Below are 25,571 nucleotides of genomic sequence, written 5' to 3' on the forward strand. Positions count from 1 at the left end.
CGGGCACTCCCAGACAACTCTACAATAAGCACCGCAAAGTTTTTATATGAGTAGATCATCATGCTATATAGCATACCCATCCAATTGACAAGTGACAGAGGAGATCATTTTGTGAATCACGTGATCAAATTACTAACAACTGAGTTCAAGATTTTTCATTCGTTGTCAAGTCCATATTAGCCAAGAGCCAATGGTCAGGCAGAAGCAACAAACAAAATACTCGTGGCTATCATATATAAATCATACGAAGTATAATAGGCAGACTGGGAGGAAAAGTTGTCTTCGGCGCTATGGGCCTACCGCACAACGTTCAAAGTCACAACTGGACAAACGCCATTCCAATTAATGTTTGGGCAAGAGGTTGTGGTACCAACTGAATACATGGTCCCAAGCCTTGGGATTGCAATTAAAAATAGACTCAAAGATATGTAAAGTCTACGAGAGCGCCTATATCAACTGAACAAATTGGATGAACGAAGATTAATAGCACAATGGGTGACGGAGGTCGCACAAACTCATCGCAAGGCATGGCACGATAAACGTTTCAAAAGGACGAGGTTCCAGCAAGGCCAACTGGTGCTTCGATACAATGGCCGTAATGAGATGAAACTGGGGAAATTCAAGGTCAAATGGCTTGGACCATATAAAATCAGCGAAGTTGGTGATAATGGTTCTATAAAATTATGGACCTTGGACGGGCAAGAAATTCTTTACACCATTAATGGATCGCAGCTGAAGATCTATCATGAACAACAAGAAGGCAAGGTAAGGGGTAATATTTGCTGAAAACTAGACTTATATATAAAAAAAAGAGAGAGAGAGAGAGAGAAAGAGAGCAATTGTGAACACAAGTGTCCTATGGACTCGACATGGCCGTGGACATGTTATATAAAAAAAAAAGCACACAAAGAGAGAAACCACGAACACAAGTGTCTCGCGAACACGATGTGGCCGCGGACATGACATTGCCGCAGAGAGGGGAAATAAAACCATCTTTGTCCAAGAATATACCACAAGAAGGGAAAAAATGAGTAAAGCATTCTGCGGGCACCGAGAAAGGAGACAAGAATAGGCTGAGGCCATGGGTGCTAGAAAGAATAAGGGTATCGCAGGTGCTGGAAAGAAAAAGGGTGTCGTGAGCGCTGGAAAGAAAAAGGGAGTTGCAGGTGCTGGAAAGAAAAAGGGTGCCATAGGCACTGGAGAAAGAAGTGCCAAGAAGTGGGAAGGAAATATACCCACAGAAGAGTGATAGAAAATACTTAGAAGGTGAAGATAGGAAACAGGCCGAGAGAGTTCAAGGAAGATCTGCCCTGGAAAAGTAGAAAGACATAGCCGCGGAGAAATAAAAAGACATAGCCGCAAAGAAATAAAAAGCCATAGCCGCGGAGATGCAACAACAAAGGGCAATAGCTTGGCAAACAACCTAACGGTCTTGTTGCATAAAGACAAAACAAGAAATCGTTAATTAGTTGGAGTATGTAGTCTGCAAGGAAAAGGAGATAGTGGAAGGATCAGTTGAAGGAGAACAATGCCAAGATGGACAAGAATGCGAGAGTGTTGGCCTTAGGAGTCCGGGTTGCAGGGCTAGGAGCATCAAGTAGGAAGAAGCAAAAGGTGCATCCTAAAGTGCAGCCATCAACACAAAAGGCCGACAGTTTTCATCTCAAAGTACAGTTTGAAGGGTTGAATGGCAGCGAGTGTCATGAATGGTGGCAGGAAATGACTAACACAGACCTCATCAAACAAATACTGATCCATGCGCAAGTACATTGGGCGATTCAACTTCCGTTGTTTTCCATACAGTTGTTTGACCCAATATTAAGAGCTATGATTGAAACATACAATAGACGCAGCAGAACAAGTACATTCGCATACAAGAAGCATTGTCTCATGGTCTCATTCAAAGTCCGCAACTTCACTAGGTTTCTTGGCATTCCTGGCCAAGGAGGCCGCAAAGTGGTAACTATGAACCACAAACTTCCGCAAGAACGAAAGGAGTACTGGGTGAAGTTGGTGGGATGTGACCTCACGCCAAAGGAATTTGAGTCCGTCATAAAGGGTACTAAGAGTCGAGGACTACAGCGGGACTTCATTCACGAAGGCGATTGGCGGTGTATCATGGACATGATAAAGAGCAGGTTAACCGAGGCGAATAGGGCTTCAAATATCGCCCTGCCACAGATTACCTTCATGAATGGCATTATGAATGGTATGGTATATGATTGGGCAACCGTCCTCGTTGATAGAATGGAGGAATTCATGACACTGCAACATCACACATTCTATATGCCGCACCATCCTATCTGGTTGTTTCTTTAAGTAGCACTCCATCAAATTCCAGCGGATGAGTTTGAAGTCCCATCGAGAGGAAGATTGGCAGCAGGCACAGTAACACGGGGACGTGTCCCCCCCCCTTTTTGCCTGACGTCTCGAAGACTTCAACCCACCAGAGACTTGGGGACACTGTCTCCCCGTTCCCAACGGCACCACCAAATTCCACCACCTCCATCGAGGATGGGGGACATCCTGATATTCACTATTTGCAGATTCGACTATTTATGTTTAATGTTCGATGTTCCAATTCAATGCAATGTTCAAGTATTCACTCTTTTACATCTTTATATCCTATATTGCAATACATATTTTCATAACTAGCATTTTTAAGTACCATATGCATAGATATATTCACCCCTCTTCTCCCCCGGCACCGTCCCCAAATTAAGGCCCCTCTGTCCCCCCGTCCCGAAAACTTGTCCCCCCATTCTGCTGGTCCCCCGTCCCCCAAGGCGATGTAACTATGGCAGCAGGAGAACCCCCAATATTCTACTAGAGGTATTTTGACACGGTAGCACGATGGTCGGCCAGAAGAGGGTAATGCAAGGCTTACATGCCTACAGTGACACTAATAGCGAACAAAAAAAATACCACAGAGAGTGGTGGGACCGATTCAGAGGGAGATAGTACTTCGGCGGAGGTTGGGAACGATGAGGCAGATGCAAGGTCCCCACCTAAGACACTTTTCACTCCTCAGTTGCCGACTTTTGCGCACTTGATAGCCACCACCCCCATACTGTTAAGTCCTCCAATCGGCCAGAGGCATGCGCCCGTTGTTATGACTCCACCCACGGCCATGGCAAAGAGCACAGATGTATTGGCTCAGATGGAGGTTGTCAAGGATCCATCCCCGCTAGCCACCCCTGAGGGAACTCCAGTCGTGGACGTCCCAGTGGGTTTAGTTGCCCCAGATCTAGTAGCCGCAGTTCCAACGGCAAGGCTCGTGGAGATGCACCAGACACTAGAGCCCGAGCCTCAAGTTCGACTAGACATGATCGACACGAAGGCTGTTGTTACTATAGCTTCATCCTTGTTGGCCAAACCCGTGAATGTGGCCTAGCCAACCCAGCCAGAGGACAAGGGTGTTGAAGTGATGGAACAAGCCAATGTCTTCTTAAGACAACAGTTTTGACTAACCCCTGCAGATGTCAACACCTTCATTCAATCCCCGAGGCGGGGAGAGGTATTGACAGGAGTATCTACCATTCTAAAGCTATAGGAGTCGAGAGTACTACAGTCTGAGGATGCGCCCAGGGATGAAGGGACTACGCTAAAGGTGGACATGGCTGTCACAGAAGGGGCAGAGAGGGAGACAAAGATGGATACAAAGAAGGATGTCAATACCGAGGACAAACTGAATTATGGGTTGGATGAGGACAGAACCATGGCATACATTAGAATTTAGGACCATTGAGGATGTGTAGGAGAGAGGTCGAATTATTGGACAGCATGCTTTTACCCGTAGAAGGGAGTTGCAGTTGATTCGAACCTATATCCAGAGGGGTTGTCAAGAGCATTTACACTCTTGCTTTGAGGCCAGACGATGGCCAGTTGTGGAAATGTTAGAGATGTTGGATGATTGGACTACAGAACCAGAGTTGGGACCATGCAACACCACCATAGAGAAGCTTGCACATGAGATAGTAGCAACGTATGAAGATGCCTATTATGCTCACCGACGTGCAGAGGCAAATAGAGAAGCTGATAGAGTTGCAACTGTAAGGTCCAGCGAGGTAGAGGCAAAGGCTCGAGGGGAGCTAGCTACCCAATTGGCTAGCCACTAAGCAGCACGGGTAGCAGAGTGAGCAATGCTTTTATAGGATTAAAAAAGGCTGAAAAAGGGCTACAAGAGGCTCAGGCACAGGCTATGGAGGCAGCACTTCTACTGAAGGAGGCAATAGAGCTCAACACCGAGACACAAAAGGATTTGCCCATTTGAATAGATCAAGTCTATGAGCTGCGTCGGTTGCTAGACACTCCAGGGACGAAAACTCCCCCTTAGTCTCTGTTTTGATGTATTTTCTTCATTTTCTTCATTAGCACAGGTAGCAGAGCGAGCAGTGCTTTTATAGGATTAAAAAAGGCTGAAAAAGGGCTACAAGAGGCTCAGGCACAAGCACAAGCTATGGAGGCAGCAATTCTACTGAAGGAGGCAGTGGAGCTCAACACCGGAACACAAAAGGATTTGCCCATTCGAACAGATCAGGTCTATGAGCTGCGTCAGTTGCTAGACACTCCAGGGATGCAAACTCCCCCTTAGTCTTTGTTTTGATGTATTTTCTTCATCATCTCCTATTTTGTAAATTGGTAAGTCGTTAGGAGATGACTTCTCTTTTTTGGGGGGATGATGTTGTCCAACGGACTGGGTAGTTAGACGATTATGGGTACGAGCACAACGGTGTTGCTTCATTGGCACCGTGTCAGATGTTATAAATATGGCATACACTTGTAATTGGCATCATGTTGACAGTGAATATTATTACTTTGTATGGAAGCATTTGATGAATGAATAATACTTTACTTTGTCAAGTTATATGTTTTTTTTCTTGTTCACCTACGGGCTGAACACAACCATCCTCTCTAAAAAAATTGAAGTGACTAGCATATCTAGTATCCACAATCTTGAGAAATTCCTTCCTAAACAAAGCAAGTGAAGTTTGATGGTTGCAAATGAACATACGTATATCCCTAGCATCTTCTTGATGTCATAGAGGTTAACTACATCAATAACAATCAACCACCTCCATTATCGCCATGTGTAGCTCCTTCCAGCTCATTTTGGTTTCTATCTTTTTTTTGGTATCATATGCATTTCCTTCCAATGCACCCTAGCTAGTACTCAATTGTTCCATGCTACAAGGTCTACTTTTTAATAGCAATACTCATTTAGATTAGTAACTAGATCATGTTAGTTCATTTTTCTTCCCTTTACAAGCTTTATTAGGCTGCCTTGCCTTTTGTTGGGTGGCAGCAGTCCCTTGTTCAAAAGTTTCCTAGCTTACCATTTCCATAAAGTCTCATATTTTCTTTGCTTATGTCATTCCCATCTTATTGAAAACTTTCTTTTTAGGTGGCACCTTAACTTGTTCTTAACCATGGGGTCCTGTTTATAATTTGAATGTTCATGTTTTGCTACACCATATAGTTTCTAGTAGGAGAGCAATACTAGAATATCTTGTGTTTTTCCATGCCCCCATCAAACTCTTATTCTTTGCACATCATGTGTATCTTGTTGGCTCTTTGTCATCTATAACATCTTGTTTGAAGATGTTGAACCTAAATGGATTGTTGCAGGTGCTGCTAGGCCGCACTTGACTCATTAATCCTAGTCAACAGGAGCACGGAAAGGAACATGAATATCCTATCAAGCTGATTGCACATTTCCCTATATATAATGAGAACCACCAAAATGCCACTTGCTACATGAATTCTCACCCGATGAGGAGTGCAAATGTTGAATTTATTAAGATTCCTGCTCTCTCCAACTAGAAGGACAAGCATAAGGTAGTGCTTTTTTTCCATGCCTTATAAAGTGGTCATTTTCTCTAATGGCCCTTCTATGACAATGTTTGCCATTCTCAAAGTGCCTCTATGCCGCTCTTCTAGAGATGTGCATCATAAATTCTGTCAGATATCATGCATGTACTCCAACCTTATTGCCAATAAGCAAAAATTATACTTAGGTTGCTCTTTGTATTTGGGCATTGGCCCTTTTGATTCATGAATAAAGTTTTTCAATTCCTCAAAATACATTAAGCTTGATGAATTTCAAAAAATATTTATTTGGAAAATGCAAAAAGTAAGATGCTTATATCAGGAAGTTAAAGTAATACCAAGTAAATACACTGCAAAGGAAAAAATTTAAAGGAGAGTAAACTGCTAGTTAAATTGGTTGGTTGGAGTAGAAATCACCTGGTGTAACTCCATTAGTTCCGCGAGACAATTACTTAACAAAACCTTCTTTATGCACAGCTTCCCTATAATGTACAAAGTATATTCCATATTATAAATCAAGTGAAGCAAAATATACATCCCCGTTTTTACAAACAAATCAAGTAATCAGGTAAACACTATTAAAACTGTTGTTATAGAGCTATATAGTGTGTATAAGTAACAAAAATATAAGAAAAATGATTGCAAAACAACCAAGAAGCAATAAACATAAAAAATTTACTTTCCACTTCAAAAACTGTTTAAGGATACAAAAGGCTTGTGCAATACATCAGATTTCTCTTCCACTGAAACAAAACACAAATTAAAGTTTAAACATGCCGAATACCTACAAAATTGGATAATTACTATTCAATTCAGAAAAAAGGACTGAAATGAAATTGGTTTGTCCTAAACCTTCAGATCAAAAAATTTACAAGAAGAAGTCCTTTGCATAAAGTTGTCCCGTCTGATATAAAATTCGTGGCTCATGCTTCAGTATTTGATAACTTGCAATTTCACTTCCATTAGCTAACTCTTAAATGGTGACTAATTTAAGATTTATGAGCTGTGTTCCATAGGAGAATATGGAGACTATGCATCTAGATTTGAAGATAGGGCAGGGGCAGAAGTACAAATTTAATATTATTTTTAATTAGAGTTTTAGGTGACTCTACAACACCCCCAAGATCAAATGAAAGACTAAGATAACTTCCACAAGAGATTTGCAAGAATGCTATTATTGATAATGGACTTGATTGACATCCAATGGATTGATTTGAAATGTACATAATAGGCCTCCTTATATAGGAGAGTGGATAAGAGACAATGATAAGAAGAAGATAAGCTATCACCCACACAAGGTGGAATCACATGTTCACCAAAGGTGGACCATCCTCCATTATGCAATGAAGTATGTGTGATGATGAGGATGATAATGTGATAAGTACACTAAAGGTGGAATGAGGTAACAACTATGACCACCTAGAGTAGACTTCTCCTCCACCATGTGTTTAATTGAGGCGCAAATTCCTAAGTGTCTCAATCACAAATTACCGTGCAATGCATTATCCTAAATAAGCTTAAGTAATTGTAATTAGTGAATATTTAATTACACCAACATAATTCATAAAATGGACATGGTGTCCATGCCCTTTTGCATTAAACCAACAATAAACAAAATTACAAAATCTTCATTTTTGTGGCATGGCAAAAACTAGAATTATTCTGGTCCAGTAAGTACAAAAGGATTACATGATGGCACCCAGGGACATGTCCCCTGCCCTATTACAGATGTACCCAGTACAGGGATGAAGGTACTCCTTCAAAATGTTCCCCTGCCATCGCTTGACATAAGTTTATAGGAAACGTCCTGGAAACATCTACAAAATGAAAAAAAAATTGTGGACAGCCACGATGGGACAATCTGCTGTGCCTTGACACAAAAGACAGATGAATAAAAAAGAATCACCCAAAATGTTTTGAAAAATCTTAAAGAGTTTTATGTTGTATGACCCCTGGCCACAAACCACACGAAATGCATGAGATACCACTCCAAAACAAATTTCTGTATTTTATTTCACTTGTGATAACCCAAAAACTTTGCAACAGCAACAGAGTTGCAGAGGCAAAAAATTAATAACTTTGCCATTGTTCAAAGATGGGGTTTGTTGTGAGATTTTCACACCATGACTCCATTGCAAATGAGAACCACCCTCTTTTGCCTTTTGCAGTAGTAGTGGTCTTATGCAGTCTTGGTGGAAATTTTCAAGTCTCCAAGTCTTGGAGCTGAGTTTGAGAAACTTTGGCTCGCTAGGAAGTCAAGCCTATCAGGGGTGTGAGTGAGAGTTAGGCCATACTAACCAAGGACATGGAGTTGAAAATTTGAAATCAATGGATTTGCGATTAAATGAGTTGGAATCTTTTGAAAATCCTTGTTCTAGTTTCAATTCCATCTTAGAAAGTTAGGCAAGGTTGTGGGAAGTAACACTGTTGGAGGCGTGTTGAATCCTGAATTTAGCTAAGCAGAAAGTTGGGCAAGGTTGTGGAAGCAACATTGTTGGAGGAATGCTCAATCCCGAAAATTTAGCTAAATCTGGAATTTTGTATAACTCCAAAAATCTAAAATCTTCATTATAACTCCTTTGAACCTAAACCCAGTCTGAAACATCCTTACAGTATTTATAAAAAATACAACTTTAAGTATAAATTACCTTAAATTTTATATAAACCATCTTGCCCTCCAAGCTAAACAAAATGAAGTGACAAGTTGGGAATTTCAACATACAAAACAGAGTCAGAAATCCCAAGAGCTTGGGATTTCTGTCCTTGTGAAATCCCAGCTTTCCAAAATATCCACCTAGCTTTGAGTGGCATTTCGAGCAAAGCTATCAACTCTAAATTGATCAAAAGGATGAAAAATAAAGTTTGAGGGCCAAGTTGTATGAAAGTTGGGGTAAAATTTCAAGGCGCAATTCTCTAAAACTTGGGATTTCCGATCCGAAGAACTCAAAACCCCTACCACAAGGCACTTGGTGCAGTGGCACCCAAGCAAGGAGATAATCAAATGAAGACATCATCCATGCAAGGAAGACAAAGGACATCAGTAAGGGTGAATTGGGACATCCTAAGGCCAATCATGGCAATGTGTAATGATCAAACCAATATAATGTGTGAATCCTAAAGGTCCTGATAAGGACAAAGTTAAAAATTCAAATTTTGGAATTTAACAGCTATAAGGTTTTTGGAAGGAAATAAGTTTTAGGCCCTTAATGAACTAGTTAGGCCTTACAACCAACTTCCATCGGTTGCAACAGTTGAGATACACCTTATAAGGCCTGGACAAGGTATAAGGATGACAGAAGGTATGGACTAGGGATCCATTTTGTACAGACTGGTTGAAGAAAAGCAATAAAAAGTGTATTGTTCTTGCAATTTCTCATGATTCCTTGATTGTTTTCAATCCCTTTCTCATTGTAATGATTTAGAACTATCATATTACTCCATTTTGACATTGGCAAAGGTTTTGAAGTTGAATTTGTTGCATTTTCTCTATAAGTTGCTGTAACAAGTGAAGGGAATTGGACTAATTATTAACCAGTTTTGGTTTCTTTTGATAATTCCATGGATGTAAGACCCTGTTTCGCATGGAATGATCAAGCCCTAACATGCATCATATCAGGTTAATATGATTTTGCAGGAAGAATGGGAAAAGTGTGCTGGTGATCACCAATCTTATTGTTTGGGAAAGCACTAATTCTTGGCTAAGGAGCAGCAGTAACAAAAATAGCCATTGGAGAACCTTATTTTATGATGGGATCTGCCTAAACATGCCTAGGAGAAGGTGATTTAACAATTGGCTGATTGTGGAAGTGTTGGGAAAGGAGACATTTAGAAAGCCCTAGCATTTGAGGGTTTCTAAGGGGTGATTTGGGGCCTTTGCATCTAGAAGTCCCATTAACTCAAATTGATTAGGGATTTTTCTAATTGGGGGCTATTTGGCATTTTGTCCAAAGTGGCAAAGTTTGGGGAAGAAAACTGAAAAGGTTTAATAATTCTTGTATGATTTGTACCCACAATTGCCCGAAAGCTCCCATGATTCAGCAACCTAGATTTTATCCTAAGAAGAAATAAATGACATGGATCTGTATTCTAGTCAATGTTTTGTGTATGATTGCCCTGTATTAGACATTGCAACTAATGCAAAGCAGAAGAAGCTTAATGAAGCCAAAATGAATTAAAGAAGTAGAATCAGCAAGTGTCCTACTTTCACAATGAAAGTAGCAGCAGGGTTCACTGTAACAATTGCATTTAGTGTCATTTTCATTGGAGCTGCTCCATATGATCAGCACGGCGAAGATAACATTGAAGAAGACTGTAGCTACAAATATAAAGATAATTATTTGTCCACCATGTAGCCAATGTTGATACTTTAAAGGATTGAAGAAAGTCTCCTTACTCGATATAGATAAAGATGGAGTAGAATCAAAAGGTTGGATAGCCATGCACTTATCCTATAGATATAATGAACTGAAATGTGTTAAGGTAATTCTTGAAGCTAATATTAACACACTTTTTCACCATGTTGAAGATCCTCCTCAAGAGACCCTAGAAAGATAACTATGCCAAGATGAATGCTATATTGCAAATGATTTTTTATGATGGAGGGTTCAGACCTGTGAGGCAACCCAAAGAGGCACGAGGCCTGTGAGTTGCCAACCAGCAAAGGCCACCACTTAAACGATTTAGGAACCCGATACAGGCCCACTCATGCCTAAAACCTATTCAACTTAGAGCCAAGGACTGAGGGGCATCAACGCCGTCAAAATCACTCGAGGCACGATCCCGACCCCATCCCTTATGGTGTCAGAGCCTTGCAGTCAGCAAGACTAGATCCCTAGTGAGCTCTTTGTGAGCCTTTCAACTTCACCAGTAGACCAAGGGCCCATTGACATAATGCACATATTTTAAGAAGGCCACACTCTGAAAATTGCTAAGTTGTCAGATTGAGTGTTGGGGCAAGTAAAAGAATAGGAAACCAAAAAGTTTTTCGTACAAGTGTGGGAATCTATACATTATGCATACATACGTAAAGTTTACATACATTATACATACATAATAATAAGTTTATACATGTATACATTTATATGGTTTATGCTATGCAATGATGCATATACATAAATATGTGTATATATACATACATATATATATATGTGTGTGTGTGTGTGTGTGTGTGTGTGTGTGTATAATCACTATGTTACCCAAGGACGCGTCCCCGCCCAAAAACCCGTAGTTTCCAATATGGGGACGAGTATGGGATGTCCCCCGCACATCCCTAAAATTCCAAAAAATGACCGAGACGTGGCCAAAACATGGAGACACTGTTGTGGGAAAAGAGGGACGGCTGGCCATACCCAACATAAAAGTACCAAATAAATTATAAAAGAAAAGTGTTGTCACTTGATTTTTAGGCAATCTAATTGGGCGTATAGTAGGGCCAGCCTTCCCACTTGCCCTAAAAGGGCAAAAACAACCCTCATATGCCATTGTTTGGCATTTGTTTTGCATTTGGAGTTTATAGCAGCAAGCTGGGGTTTACATTTTGCAATAAGAGGAAGTGATTTTTTTTATTGCAAGAGCTTGTGCTGGGGTTTAAGCCTCCTCCATTGTACATCAAGTATGAAAGTCTTTATGCTTCCATTTTCCATTTTTCAAATAGATTTGCAGCTTGAAAGAGTCTGATTTATTTTAATTTTTTTCATTGTTTCAGTTCATATTTCATTGCATATTTAAATCTCAAAACAAAGCACAATGAGCAACAGTGGAAGTGGTGGTGGTGGTGGTGGTGAATATGTACCTGTGGGGGTGATAGTGCTAGTAGTGGGAAACAAGCTCAAACTCAAACTGATATATTTAAATGCCCTTCCACTATCATGAGCAAACATGCAAAGGTCGTTTCAATAAAAGAAAATTCTCCAATTTGTCACACCTAGGAAGCAAAGTAAAAATGTAGGAGGGACTAGGGTGTGGGAATTCCATGTTTGTCATGATCATTTTAGGGGCAACTATACAAGGGTGAAGTCACACTTTTTAGGTATTGCATGCCACAGAATTAAAGCTTGTCCTAACTTGACTGATGAGTTTAAATTGCACTTAGAGGCTGAAATGGGGGGGCAAAATTTGATAATGCCATCACCATCTCCTCACTCACAATCATCTAGGCATATGTCATCCACCATTGGTAGATGAAGATGGGTAGTGATGAGAATTGCTTGGTGAAAAGTTTGTTTAATGCATAGGCAAAGGAAGCTTATGAGGCATCCATTGTTAGAGTCATTATTGCTAACAATATCCCATTTCATGTAGCCCATTCCACTTATTTTAAACAGATGTTGAAAAATATATTTGACCATGAATCCCTCATTTGTACCCCCTGGTGATCATAAGCTACAAACCACCATCCTAGATAATGAATACTCTAAGATTGCTTTGTTGTTTGAGGATATGAAAAGTACTTGGACTAGGATGGGCTGCTCTATTGTGATGGATGGGTGGACCGATGTAGACATCGGCCACTCATCAATATCATTGTCACGTCCCCTGCTGGCTCCTATTTTTTGAAAGCCATAGATTGCTCAGGAAAGCTTAAGGATGCAGAGTTTTAGGTCATTTTGAGGGATGTCATAGAAGAGGTTGGGTCGGCTAATATAGCACAAGTGATCACAGATTCTACATGTGTGTGTGCAAATCAATCGATTTGATGGTAGAGGGTTACTTATAGCTACATCTTTTAGCCCCCCTTGTGTTTATGCATTGAAGGACAGGGAAGATTGATTGGGTGAAACAGGTAGTGTTAGAAGCTAGAGAAGTGCAAATGTTTATATGCAACCACCACACTTCACTTGCTCTAGAGAGGATGGTTGACGTGCATGAGGCCCTCCAATTGATGGCGGTGAATCTAGAGTGGGCCCAATGGTCTGATTCTAGCTCCTCTCTAAGAAAACTGGTGAAGCAAAGGATCCTTGATGACAATTTGTGGTCCACAATAAGGTAAGTTATTCATTTTTAAATTAAATGTTAGTCTTTTGCTTGTTGATTTTCACGCTAACTTAAAATTTCTAATTTTTTTTGCATCTTGCAGATATCTTTTCACTATCATAGCACCCATTGCAGATGTCATTAGATATGTTGATACTGACTCTCCTAGTCTTGGAGAGATATAGGAGACTTCTAACAGCATGTTGGGGAAGATAAAGAAAATAGTTGGAGCAAAAGATCCTACATTGCGGTTTTATGAGGAGCATGTTAGGCCTATTGTGACACAAAGGTGGAACATAATGAATACCCCGCTTCATATGGCAGCCTTTTCTCTAATTGTCAAATGCTATGCAAAGTTCGATGGAAGGGGTGCCCCATGTAATGCTCCTAAGGTATTGGATCGCTTCACAAAAGTCATTGACAAGATGTATCCAACTCAAGAGGCCTCTAATCTTAGTGTAGGGTTCCTTGAGTTCACCAAACTTCATGGCCCAAACTTCAGTAAGCCACAAGCAAGGTTGGATAGACTAGTTTTGGTACAAAAAGATCCTATTGGATGGTAGACCTAGCATGGGAGAGATACACCTAAGTTGAAAATACTTGCCACCCACCTCCTTCCACAGGATGCTAGTTCCCCAATTGCAGAGAGGAATTGGTCAACATATTCATTTATCCACTTGCCTCTAGATAAGTGGAGAAGCTAGTGGTAGTGCATAGTGCTCAGCAACTTGATCGTCAACTTGCAGAGTATACGCAGAGTCCAACTTTGCGATGAGATGTTGATCTTTAGGATGTTGCCCAAATAGATGAGGATAAGACAACGCCAAGATTGGTTGGGGTTCCATTGGACGAGACTATGCTTCCTGTAGAGCATGATAGTGAGGATGAGGAGTCTGATTTTGATGTCATGGTGGCAAAAGCAAAATAGGAGCAGCAATATGCTTCATTTCTCTATATTTCGTTTTTTCTGTTGAACTTGAACATGGTGAAACTTTAAGGCAGCCCTCTAGCCTTTGGGCATATTTAGATTTTCAGATTTATATCATATTGTCCACTGCTAAACTTATATTTGTGTTCACATATTGATATGCATGTTGACAATTGAAATTGTTCTATGAATGCATTATAGACTAGAGTTAAATTTTTATACATAGTGAGTATCGAATCTCAATAATTATTTCCTAAAGGACATTCAAATGGTGTATGTTAAGGTTCTATAATGTTTATATGACATGCTTTGTCCTTAGTTTCGTATGAAAACATGTTGATGCAGGAGCATCCTGGGCTTGCTTGCAATCCTGCATGTTGGAGGTGTTTTAGCTAAGAGTTGTGGAATCGGTCACCAAACAGTGGTGCTCACTCGCTGAAGGGTGTAGTTGTGGCCAAAGAGTCCAGTCATTGAAGGAGTTTGGTAGATACAGTTTGCTTCGCATGTGTTGGTTGCTCGACACTCTGAGTGTGCTCGGCATCTGTTGGTTGCTCGACATGCAGTGGGAGCTCGGCGATGTTTGTAGTTTGGCTAATGCTTGGGTTGGTTTCTTTGACACTCGCTCTGGTCTTGGTTCCTGTAGGAGTCGAGTTGTCTCTGAGCCGACTTTTGATATTTAATTTGTGTTGTAGTCGACTTTGGGTATTTAAATTGTGTTGTAGCCAACTTGTGGCTCAACATATATTTAATGTAAGGGTTTTAATTTAATTTGTAATGAACTGGGCCAACTTGTGGCTTAGTTGGGTATTGTTTACCATACTGGGTAAAGAAATCAAAGCATAGACAATAGATATGAATAGCAGAACTTATTTTATTCGCATATGTTAGAACATTACATTATGCTTTAATGATAAGATGAATACAATGCTTCCCGAAGGGGTTATAAATACTTTCCGAAGAACTTTCCCGAAGGAGTCCGTCGACCACATACAACATGTCGCTACATAACAAAAACCTTTCCGAAGGGACCCGTCGGCTACATAACAATTTCCTTTTTGAAGGGACTCGTCGACTGATACACAATTTCTACCGACGACATCATCCCCCCCAAAAAGAAAAGTCGTCTCCTAATGACTATTACAAAATCTCTGAGACAAATCAACAACCAAAATACACTGACTGACTAACTGGTCTTCAACACTGTCACCTTAGCCAATCTAACATCTAATCCTGATAGCCACCTGTGTTGCTTTCTGGATCTCTGCCCGTGCTTCCTCCAATCTCTTCTTTTCTTCCGTTGGGTCGGGGTACACTTTTGCTTGGTTCCACGTGATGGCCAGAACCTCTTCTTCATCTGTCTCGACGGTGATCAAGTTTACTCCCGACTTCGGACACCTAGCATCTTCATGATCACCAAGTCCACACCATCTGCATAACAACTTCGGTGTGTTTGTCGTTGTACACTCTCGGGCGAAGTGACCCCACAGATTGCATGCGCGGCATTGAACTATCGGTCGGCCATTGGCATCGTACTAGATTCGACTCCTCCCGCCATTATTGTTGTTGTTTTGACCGCGTTGATTGTTTCTATATCCTCCCAATGTGGCACCTTTCGTACTGGTGTTCCCGTTCCCTCCTGACGAGGATGCCTCCTGCGTCAGGAACATTTGCTGCAGTGTTCTTGTTTTCAAATTCAAAGGGCATTCCTTTACCAAGTGTCCCATAATCTGACAAATCTCACAAAATTGATCTTTCGAGCATGATCCCTTCGTATGGCCTTCTTTCTTGCACTCTGTGCACCATAGGTCGTTGCCCTTAGTCTCCTTGTTCATGTTTTTGAACTCCATCATTCGCAACATGTCCTTCTGAAGAGCACGGACTTTCTTGCTAATGCCTTCATCGTCGCTGCTATCTTCTTCTTAAGGTTCGTCATCATCTAAATCGGATGAGCTGGTCTTCTTCTTCTTCTTTGTCTTCTATCACTTTCGAGGTCCAATGCCCGATTGTATGCTTCAATATATGTCGATGGTGGCACGATCTTCATCTTTTTCTGTAGCTTCGGGTGAAGGCCTTCAATGAACCATCTTTTCTGAAGCCCATCTACCGGCTTATTCTCCATTTTACTGATTAAGTCTTTCAACCTCCTAGCGAAGACCCGTACTATTTCATTCTTCTTTTGCTTGGTATTGAATATCTCGGCGACGATTTCATTATCGTCGTGCAATATTTGAAATTCTGCGCAAAACTCCTTCTTAATATTATCCCAAGTGTTTAACTTCTGCGGATCTGTGTCAGTAAACCAATCAATCGCAACACCCCGTAGGGTGGCTGGAAACTGCCGGTGCTTCAATATATGTCGATGGTGGCACGATCTTCATCTTTTTCTGTAGCTTCGGGTGAAGGCCTTCAATGAACCATCTTTTCTGAAGCCCATCTACCGGCTTATTCTCCATTTTACTGATTAAGTCTTTCAACCTCCTAGCGAAGACCCGTACTATTTCATTCTTCTTTTGCTTGGTATTGAATATCTCGGCGACGATTTCATTATCGTCGTGCAATATTTGAAATTCTGCGCAAAACTCCTTCTTAATATTATCCCAAGTGTTTAACTTCTGCGGATCTGTGTCAGTAAACCAATCAATCGCAACACCCCGTAGGGTGGCTGGAAACTGCCGGACCCATTCGTTCATAGCTGTTATGCCATTTGCTCTCCAAATCATTTCACATGTTTTATAATGTCGAATCGGATCGGCGGCTCCTTCACCATCAAATTTAGGCAACTTTTCTTTTGGACCTGCCATTATCACTGTATGTTGGGGGTTTTGTTGTGTACCTGCGCTGTTTTGAACACCCGCGTTGTTCTGAGCTCTCGCGCTATTTTGAACACCCGCGCTATTCTGCACACCCGCACTGTTTTCGGCTTCCGCACTGTTTACAACACCCGCACTATTTGGTAAAGAAGGGTTTTCGTCAACTGAAGCTATCTGTTCCGGGAGTATATCTCGGACGAAGAGTTCACTCCACGCTCGTGCTCCCTCGGCACTCCGAGTCGTGCGAGTCGATCCCCTTCCGTCTAGATTCTCTTCCCTCAGTGTATGCAGGTTCAAAAACTCCTCCCTTGCTTCTTCCACCAAATCGAGCCGTTGTCGAGTCTCTTCCAACAATTGTTCAATGCTTCTGTGTCCGTCGGTAACTTGCTGTAATCTCCGTCTGCGTTCAGCCTGTTGTGCCAAAATTAAATTTTCCTGTGCGACGCGTATTTCGTCCTTTTCCTTCAACTTATTCTTATTCTTATTCAACTGATTCGGCATTTAGTCTTCATCCGTCTGTCTGTATACCAGGTCCATTGGGCAATGGCGCCAAATGTTTTCCGTACTGGGTAAACAGATTAATGCATACAAACAATAGATATGAATAGCAGAACTTCTTATTTTATTCGCATATGCCAGAACATTACATTATGCTTTAATGATAAGATGAATACAATGCTTCCCGAAGGGGTTATAAATACTTTCCGAAGAACTTTCTCGAAGAAGTCCGTTGGCCACATACAACATGTCACTACATAACAAAAACCTTTCCGAAGGGACCCGTCGGCTACATAACAAGAACCTTTCCGAAGGGACCCGTCGGCTGATACACAATTTCTACCAACGACAGGTATAAGTAGGGGGGTCTTGTGGAGTCTTTACAAAATGAGGATTATTATCATCCATCTTGGAGAAGAGGATGCGAACTTTGAAGGGCTAGTAGTTGTGGCTTGAAAACTAGGAGATTGCTTGGTGGGCTTGCAAGCATAAGTTAAGATTTCCTTGGAGATTTCTACCACAGTGTGAATCTAGACTAGCTAGGATTAGGATTGTAAGTTGGATCTTGTGAGATCTTGCAGAACTTTTTTGTAATTGTTGTTGTATTTGGCCCTAACCCGGAAGGCATTACAGTCAAGCATATTGCATGTAAACAATTATATCTATGAATAAAGTATTGTGATTTGGTATCAGATCTTGCATTGTTGTTGTATTTCCGTTGTATGCTTATTTGCAGGGGTCCTGTTGACCTCCAATAGGGGTACCCTCGGATTCTTGCTACATCACATGTATATTTGCAAATTTCAGTGTATATTTTAAAATTTCCCTATATTTATATAGCCATCCCCATTTGTTGTGCGTGCCCCCCCCCCCCCCCCCCCCAAAAATCAGCAAAAAGAAATTGTCGTCGTGGAAACCTATCCCATTGTCCCCTATCGTCCCCATCCAAGAAACTTAGGGCAATATAGTATAATTATTTATATGTATGTGTCCATGTATGTATATAGATGTTAAAAATTATAAATGATAAATATAGTGGTACTCATAAATCGATAATTGCCAATAAATAGAATATTTAAATATCTCCTAATATCCTGTTCATATATTTGAAAAATATATAATAAACAATTTTGTTATTTTATATAAAGTTTTAATATAATATAGTTTTAAAATACGATTTCTTTATTACAAACTAGTAATAACTAACAAGATGTATTAATGTATTATATAAATAATAAACATAAATAATAAATGATAATTTGTAACTTATATTTAAATGATGAATGTGAAGAGTCGACTTTAAAACTAGCGGGAATTTAATGTAATGGTTTAGATTTATGACATGAAACTTTGCAGAAGCATGATTAGTATGAATTCATATATAATAATATAAGAAAGAAAAAGAAGCTGGTCCCCATTCTCATATGTGTCCTGCACTAATAGCGCTTTGCAGAGGCAATGAATGCTTGATATTCATTCAACATGTTGCTTGTTGAAAATTTTCTATTCCATTTTGCCCTGGTCCCCATTTCTGTTTATGCATAAAGCTATAGAATCATTATTTCCCACAATTTACAAAGTGGCAATTTCATAAACGGATCTATAGTTTTTGTAGGTTTTACAAATTCATTTTTTAGCAGTTTTTAGGAATTTTTAAACAATTTAAGCCTTCGAATTTATAAGTGTCCAAATGAGAAATGCAAAACTTCCTAATTAGATCAAAATGATCAGATTGCAGGTCACTTTCTGAGATTATCTAATCTAGTGCCCTAATGCCCAACAACTGCCACTTTCAGTCTTTTTATCCTATCGTTCCTAAGTGTACCATTCAGCAATACTTCTAGGTAGAACCACTACATTAACTTTCAGAAAACGGTAAACGTAAATATTGATATTCATGAGCATACGATCTAGGCTTATTTCAATTACTTCGATAGTAACTCAAACACACATTTTCATCCCTACCAATAAATCCTGCAAGTCACTTGCAAAGCGTTATAAATTGTAACTTGCTTTTACAAGAAAAAGTCAAAACAAAAGCTTCACCCTAGCATTTTGTCAATTTTTTAATCATTCATTTTTTAAATCTCCATCTCAATCCTTGACTAGACATTGAAAATCCCACCTGTCCAGGTATTCTGACTACTTATGCAGATTTAAAATGTCCTAAGAGTCTTAGACATAATTTATGGAACTCAATTTCTCGGAGAGCTTGCATGCTCTCCACTAACACTTGTCACTGGGATATTCATATAAGGGACTGTGCCTCACTGGCAAAACACCCAAGCTTTAATCAATGTATTCAGAAATTGAACATTGGGAGATCATTCCCAGGGTGAAATGCTTATAGCTTAAATGCACGTTGAAAATACAGATGACCAGGATATGTAGCATATTTGTCATGGGTGTGGGCTTTGATTTGGATTGCTGATTTTACAGCTTTACAAAAGAATCAGTTGTATCAATTTTTAATTTCTTACTCTTCATGCTTTGTACATGCATAAACTACTGCCATTCTAAGCTTGACTAAACTTCTAAGAAAACTTCATTTTGACATACAAATATGATAAAGTGTCATGTCCCCTTTTCAAATAATTAAAAAATAATAATCTTTGCTAAGACAGGCAGGCCCAAGAAAGTGAAGTTTCGGAAAAAGGGAGTTAATCTTTGGAAACCGTTGGACTAATAAATGATAATTATTATTAAAATATGTTTCATTAACCTCTCTTGGACGTGAGTTACAGTTATGCCCTTTTTAAAGAGGTTTGGAGGCATTTTGGGGGGATTCCAGACTTGATTTTCACTCATTCTTTGTTATTCTTCAGAGGCTGCCAAACCTGTGGAGAAGGAGACCCAAGAACGGGAGTTTGCAGGTTTCCAGGGAGACCCAAGAACGGGAGTTTGCAGGTTTCCAGGAAGGCTAAGGACGGGAGTTTGAAGCCATTCCATGTGCATGCTCATACAGAGTTTGCCTTTGTGCTGAACAGTGCAGATTTGTGAGTTTCCGGGTGCATTTTTGTAAGAGTTTGGTGTTTCCGGTTGAGTATTTCATATCAGTTTTGGTTGCTGCTGTATTTTATACTTTAAGCTGTTAAAATAGAGCTGAATATATATATTGGGACGTGATTAAACTTCTTAGATAGATTATTAGTGTTCTTGTGGTGTTTCCGAGCATATTTTGTGCTATTTCGGGAGCCCGATGAGCATAGTTTTGGTCCTACATTTTCGAGCTGTTGTGTAAAGGCTATACGGATCTGGAAATATCAATTTGTAGGCTGTTATGCTGCTGAAAGTTCTGTAAAAATTTCCATTTTCAGATTCATTAATAATTTGTGAAGTTGTGAAGCTTTTAGCACTATTTTCAACATACCCGATTTGGGGTTTCTTAAGGAATTTGGTGGATCTTTGTGATAGCAGTTGTTTGATTTTAAAGATCTGATTAGAGGTTGGAAATATCATGAAAAATCAGAAAAGGGACATTTCATAAAGCTACATAATAATGGCAAAGAAAGGATAATCGCTCAGCAGTTTGTGCCACTTCTAAAAAGACATGTAGAAGCAGAATGAGTGAACATTGTTTAGATGCTAATAAGCAATCATGCCTTCCTAACCTTCCACCCGAAGCAAACAAGAACCATATATGTTACAAGAGCTTGACTGGCATTACCTTGATACTTTCTGATATTTATAGGGCTTAAATGAGTAATGCAGATCAAATGGCATTCTGAAATCTCACCTTTTGCAATAAAAAGAGGAAACTATATAGAAGTACACTTGATTCTCAATATATCCTACTATTCCAGCACAGGGAAATATCTCCTAACCTCGTCGGTGAGGATCACAAAAGAAAAAGAATTTATGCGCTGCAATACGGCAATACATATGGAGAAAAGCAGTAGGCATATCTCGGAGCTGTGCCAAATTTGGAATAAGACCTCTTATGTAAGCTTCCATTTCCTGTACATGGACAACCCTCAGTTAATAAAAGCAGGAACCTTCAAGAGGCATAATCTAACTAGCATAAAGTCAATGAACAGAAAGATATTCATTAACAGACTGTACTTGCTTAAATCAAAAAAGAGTTTTAATAATCAAACAACACAGCCAATTTATATTCTATTATATTATTCCACTAATGAAAAGCACAGTACTACCCGGACTTACATGTGGCTGCAAGAAACCATCGGCATCTTCATCAAGCTCACTCATATCTATTCGTGCTTGGGTCAGAGAAACCTGCATAAACAGAGAACAAGATATTGTAAGAGTGTTGCACATATTTAAAAGAAAGACAACAAACTTATTGTTGATAAAAACTTGATTGGGTCAAAATAATTTCTATGACATAGAAACTATAAAATCAAAAATAAACATGCTACAACTCAAGCAGAGCAATAAGGTATATCAAATTATTGAGTAAACCACCATGAGGTACAAGGATAGTTTTGCTTCTTGAGTCAAAAGAGATGTCTCAAGGTATGCTTCAAACTATGTCAATAGAGGGATCAATGCCAGCCCCTTTATTTATCAATGGAAGTACTTGGACATAGGTTGTAGCTATATTAAAGACCCAAGGCCACCACTGTGTTGCCTACAAGTTCAGCTTAACAGTTAGCAGTAAGCCATGGGCTAGCAATAAAGAGCAACAACTGTTATATTGACAGCCCAGTTCCATGTACCATTGGACTAACTCCCAAGCAGATGTGGCCAGGTGTAAAGTCTTGGAAAAATTTAGTAGAATATGAACCACTGAGATGTTGCATCTTTGCTATTAAGAATGTTTTCCAGTATGATTCTGACTTTCCAATAGAGTTCCTCCATGGATTTAAATGGTAAACTAGGTTAATTTTTCAAAAGGGACATACCCCTGCCCCTTTAAAAGAACTGTTAATGTTTGGTAGCTTCAGTTGGATAAACTCATCAGACTAAAGCTTAAACTGAAGTTACATATATATTATGTATTAAAAATGTGATATTTATATATATTCAAATATCTATGTGTATAGTTAAATAACAAACTATTATACTAATTCAATATTAGTGAATAGACATGTCCCTTCATGGGACATGTATATCCATATTTCATCCAATATAAGAGAGATGGCTGCTATTTGGAAAGTACATACCTTAACAGGCAGTGCAAATACATTTGCAGCAATTCTCAGGAATATAAACATGGTATCAGAGCAGGTTTACAAGATTTGAAATCTGTTCTGAAATAAAGATGTTTGAATATATTTTCTATTTATGTGTAAGATTTTTTAATTCTTAAAAAAAATTATGTCAGAGAATATATAAATTTGATAATATCGAGGACAAAATCTTATATTTTGGAGTAAATGTCATTATCTATGCCGATTTTATTAAATCATGGACTTAAAACTATATGGGTCCTGTCTGAATTTGACTGATTTCATTATATCTATTGGTATGGAGCTTTGGAGCTAATAATCAGCAAACCTGGAGTTGTGGAAGGTGGAGTTTGCTGACGACAAGCTTGAATAAATATTTGCCATCGAACATTTGAGTCTATGATGTTTTCACTGTAATTATATTTGTCATGGCACCATAATAGTTTACTGGGAAATTATATCGCCATGAGGAGCAGACACAGAATAATGATGCTTAATCCCAACCAAAATTTGGGGGTGTAGAAGAGGTGATGTTGCATCTGCTACATCTACTAAACAGACCGGTCAAAGAGTGATGAGTAGCAGAGTTTGTTCATTCCTGTGAGGCCTATTTTTTAGTACTTTTTCCCAAAGCAAATGAAAGATTACTGTTCAAGCCTATGACTTGACTTGGTGTTAGATGAGACTTAATCTGCAGAGATAGTGTTTCGTACTATTTTTCCCACTGGTTGTTTGCAGAGGAGCAACAAGTCAGCTATCGTATTCAGGAAGAAGTGAAGCCTTTGAGTCTGAGATCTGACTGGTATGTCATCTGAAGAAACATTGTTTTAGTGATTTTTGCTGAATATAATGGAATAAATACAATCATGTACAGACAAAAACAAGTAGTTTTTTTCTTCAAGTAGTCCTGCCAGTGCAAACCCATTACCACCCACATCATATTTCTTTCTGAGGAAGCCATGCTTGTGCCCCCAACTCTGCCCAGTTGAGTTGGAGGATTCCCCTGAATGGGAAGATGAAGATGATTTGGAGGCTGACATAGAAGAGGAGGGAGAGAGAGTGGATGGGGCAGTGGAAGCGGTAGAGCCTGTTGCCTCTACACACCTTCCAAAACATGGCAACGCTTTGTTTTCCCCAGTCGGTCGATGCCTTACAACCCAATAAAGCTGGAGGAGTGACACTTGTGGGGAAGGACTTTACAATTACAATGCCCAAAAACATAAAGTAAAGAAGCCCAATTAAATAAGGACTATGCTCCAGTTCTCTAAGGACATTATAATAAGAGGCATTAAGGAAGCCTGATAGTGGTAAATAATAATAAGTGATAACTACAAATGAGGAATTATAAATGTGAGAAGTCTAGCTCACTTCCATAAAATTCAAAGTTTATAATGTCTTGATTAGAATAACGAAGATAACAATTGTAAGGAAGATGTACATATCTTGAAGCATATTTACAAGCAAATAATGTTACCAAGGTTGGAGGTAAGTATAAATTGTTTATTTCCTTATTAATATATTATAATATTTTGATTAGGATAAGAACATTAATAATTAATGAGATTATAATGGTGATTTATAATTATGAAATCATATATTATATTGGAATAATGGGGATCATTCTCAAAGCATGACATTTTATAATTATCTATATCCTATTGGAAAAAATCTTATATTGATTCAATATGTACTTTAAGAGCTATTTGTCTTCAAGAGCATTCTTATAGGAAAAAGAGGGAGATTGAGATTCAAAGGGAATCTGAAAGTCCACGTGTGTAACTACATGGTTTAAATGGGCCTACCCCTCGTGTACATCATGAGGAAGTGAAGACTTTAAAATGATTATCACTTGTATTTGCAAAAGTTAATGATAGGTGATGATCTTTCAATAAATTAATTTTTCTATTATGATGGATATCGTACAAAGTCTATGCAAATCGTGATGGATTATACTTCGCATGGTGGATGTTCATATGGTAAGCATTAGGAGAATGTGTGTGCACATACCTTGTGAAAATTTTGAGTACATGGTGAATGTTATGCACATTGATGTTCAGAAGGCCATTACACAAAGTACTTGGTGAATGTCAAATGAGTTGATATTCAAAAGGCCATTACTTATAGTACTTGGTGAATACCTTGCAACTCAGAATTCAAGAGGTCATTGCTCAAAGAGTAATTGGTGAATTTCAAATGAGTTGACATTCAAGAGCCCATTACTCTCAATCTCTTTACTTAGAGTATTTGGTGAATATCATATGTTGGTATTCTTGAGGCCAATACTCATGATATCAAATGTGACATCAAAATGCTAAATATCTTCTGATCAAAGATATTTTTATATTACATTAAGGTAATATATGGTCATGTGTTTATCCTCTCTAGCTAAGAGGGAGTATTAACGTTTGGTAGCTTCAGTTGGATAAACTCATGAGACTATATTGAAGTTACATATATCTTGTGTATTAAATATGTGATATATGTGTGTGTGTGTGTGTGTGTAGTTAAGTAACAAACTATTATATTAATTATATATTAATGAACATGTCCCATGAAGGGACATGTCTATCCATATTTCATCCAATAGAAGAGAGATGGCTGCCATTTGGAAAGTACATACCTTAACAGGAAGTGCAAATACATTTGCAACGATCCTCAGGGATATCAACAACTGTTGTTAATTGCAACAACAACAAAAATTGAAGACCATAAAAACCCCTTTCTTTTTATTGAAAAAGAAATATCATTGTTTTTTTTACCAGTAAAAGGCCGAAGCCAAGATTAATTATTATTATTATTTATTAATTTGTAAGTAGATTCGAACCAAAGACCTCTTTGATAAGAGGCTCACAAATTACCATTGCGTTGTAGGCTCTTGCCTAGAAATATCATTGTTTTAATTGCAACAAAACTTTTTAATTTTTGTAAAATCGTATTAAAATTAAATATGTTTTCATTATTAATAGTCTAATTATCATAATATTGATATTTTAGTCTTTTAAACCAAGTAATATCTAATATTATTTTAATACCACTTATATAAGACCATAGTATGTATGTTATTGATAATTAATTCCTATATATTGTGTCTAAGAGACATGTCTCTTTCCCAGTGAGCATCAAATTATATATATTGGAATTGATTTCCATTCTAGAAGGCATCAATCACTACATTTTTTATTGTTTCTCTCATCATCACTAAGAAGGTATTACATAGCTTGAAAATCATGAGGGAGAGTATTAAGAATCAAATAGCATACTTTCCTACCATACATTGCTGATACAATGTATAGCCCTTTCCTATATTTCAGAACGTTCAAAACGCAGTAACACAAGATACTATTGATCTCCTCAAGAGAGACGCTACCTGGGATAAGCAAGTCATACACTATTGCAAGCACA

The 25,571-nt window shown here is 38.9% G+C and overlaps 1 protein-coding gene across 2 annotated transcripts in view; it reads right to left on the minus strand.

The window, feature by feature from the left end:
* Nucleotides 1-25,571, minus strand: part of LOC149540558 (putative serine/threonine-protein phosphatase 2A regulatory subunit B'' subunit TON2) — a 148,592-nt gene that overhangs the window by 66,823 nt on the left and 56,198 nt on the right. For both annotated transcript variants that reach the window (XM_089801639.1, XM_089801640.1), the window contains exons 7-9: nt 21,202-21,273; nt 20,862-20,994; nt 6,247-6,311 (exon numbers count right to left, since the gene is read on the minus strand). In XM_089801639.1, the coding sequence (XP_089657765.1) occupies nt 6,247-6,311; nt 20,862-20,994; nt 21,202-21,273 (270 nt within the window). The remainder of the gene's footprint in view (nt 1-6,246; nt 6,312-20,861; nt 20,995-21,201; nt 21,274-25,571) is intronic.

This window comes from Cupressus sempervirens, chromosome 9 (assembly GCF_028749045.1).
Source record: "Cupressus sempervirens isolate cs-2001-9-10 chromosome 9, ASM2874904v1, whole genome shotgun sequence".
Taxonomy (NCBI): domain Eukaryota; kingdom Viridiplantae; phylum Streptophyta; class Pinopsida; order Cupressales; family Cupressaceae; genus Cupressus; species Cupressus sempervirens.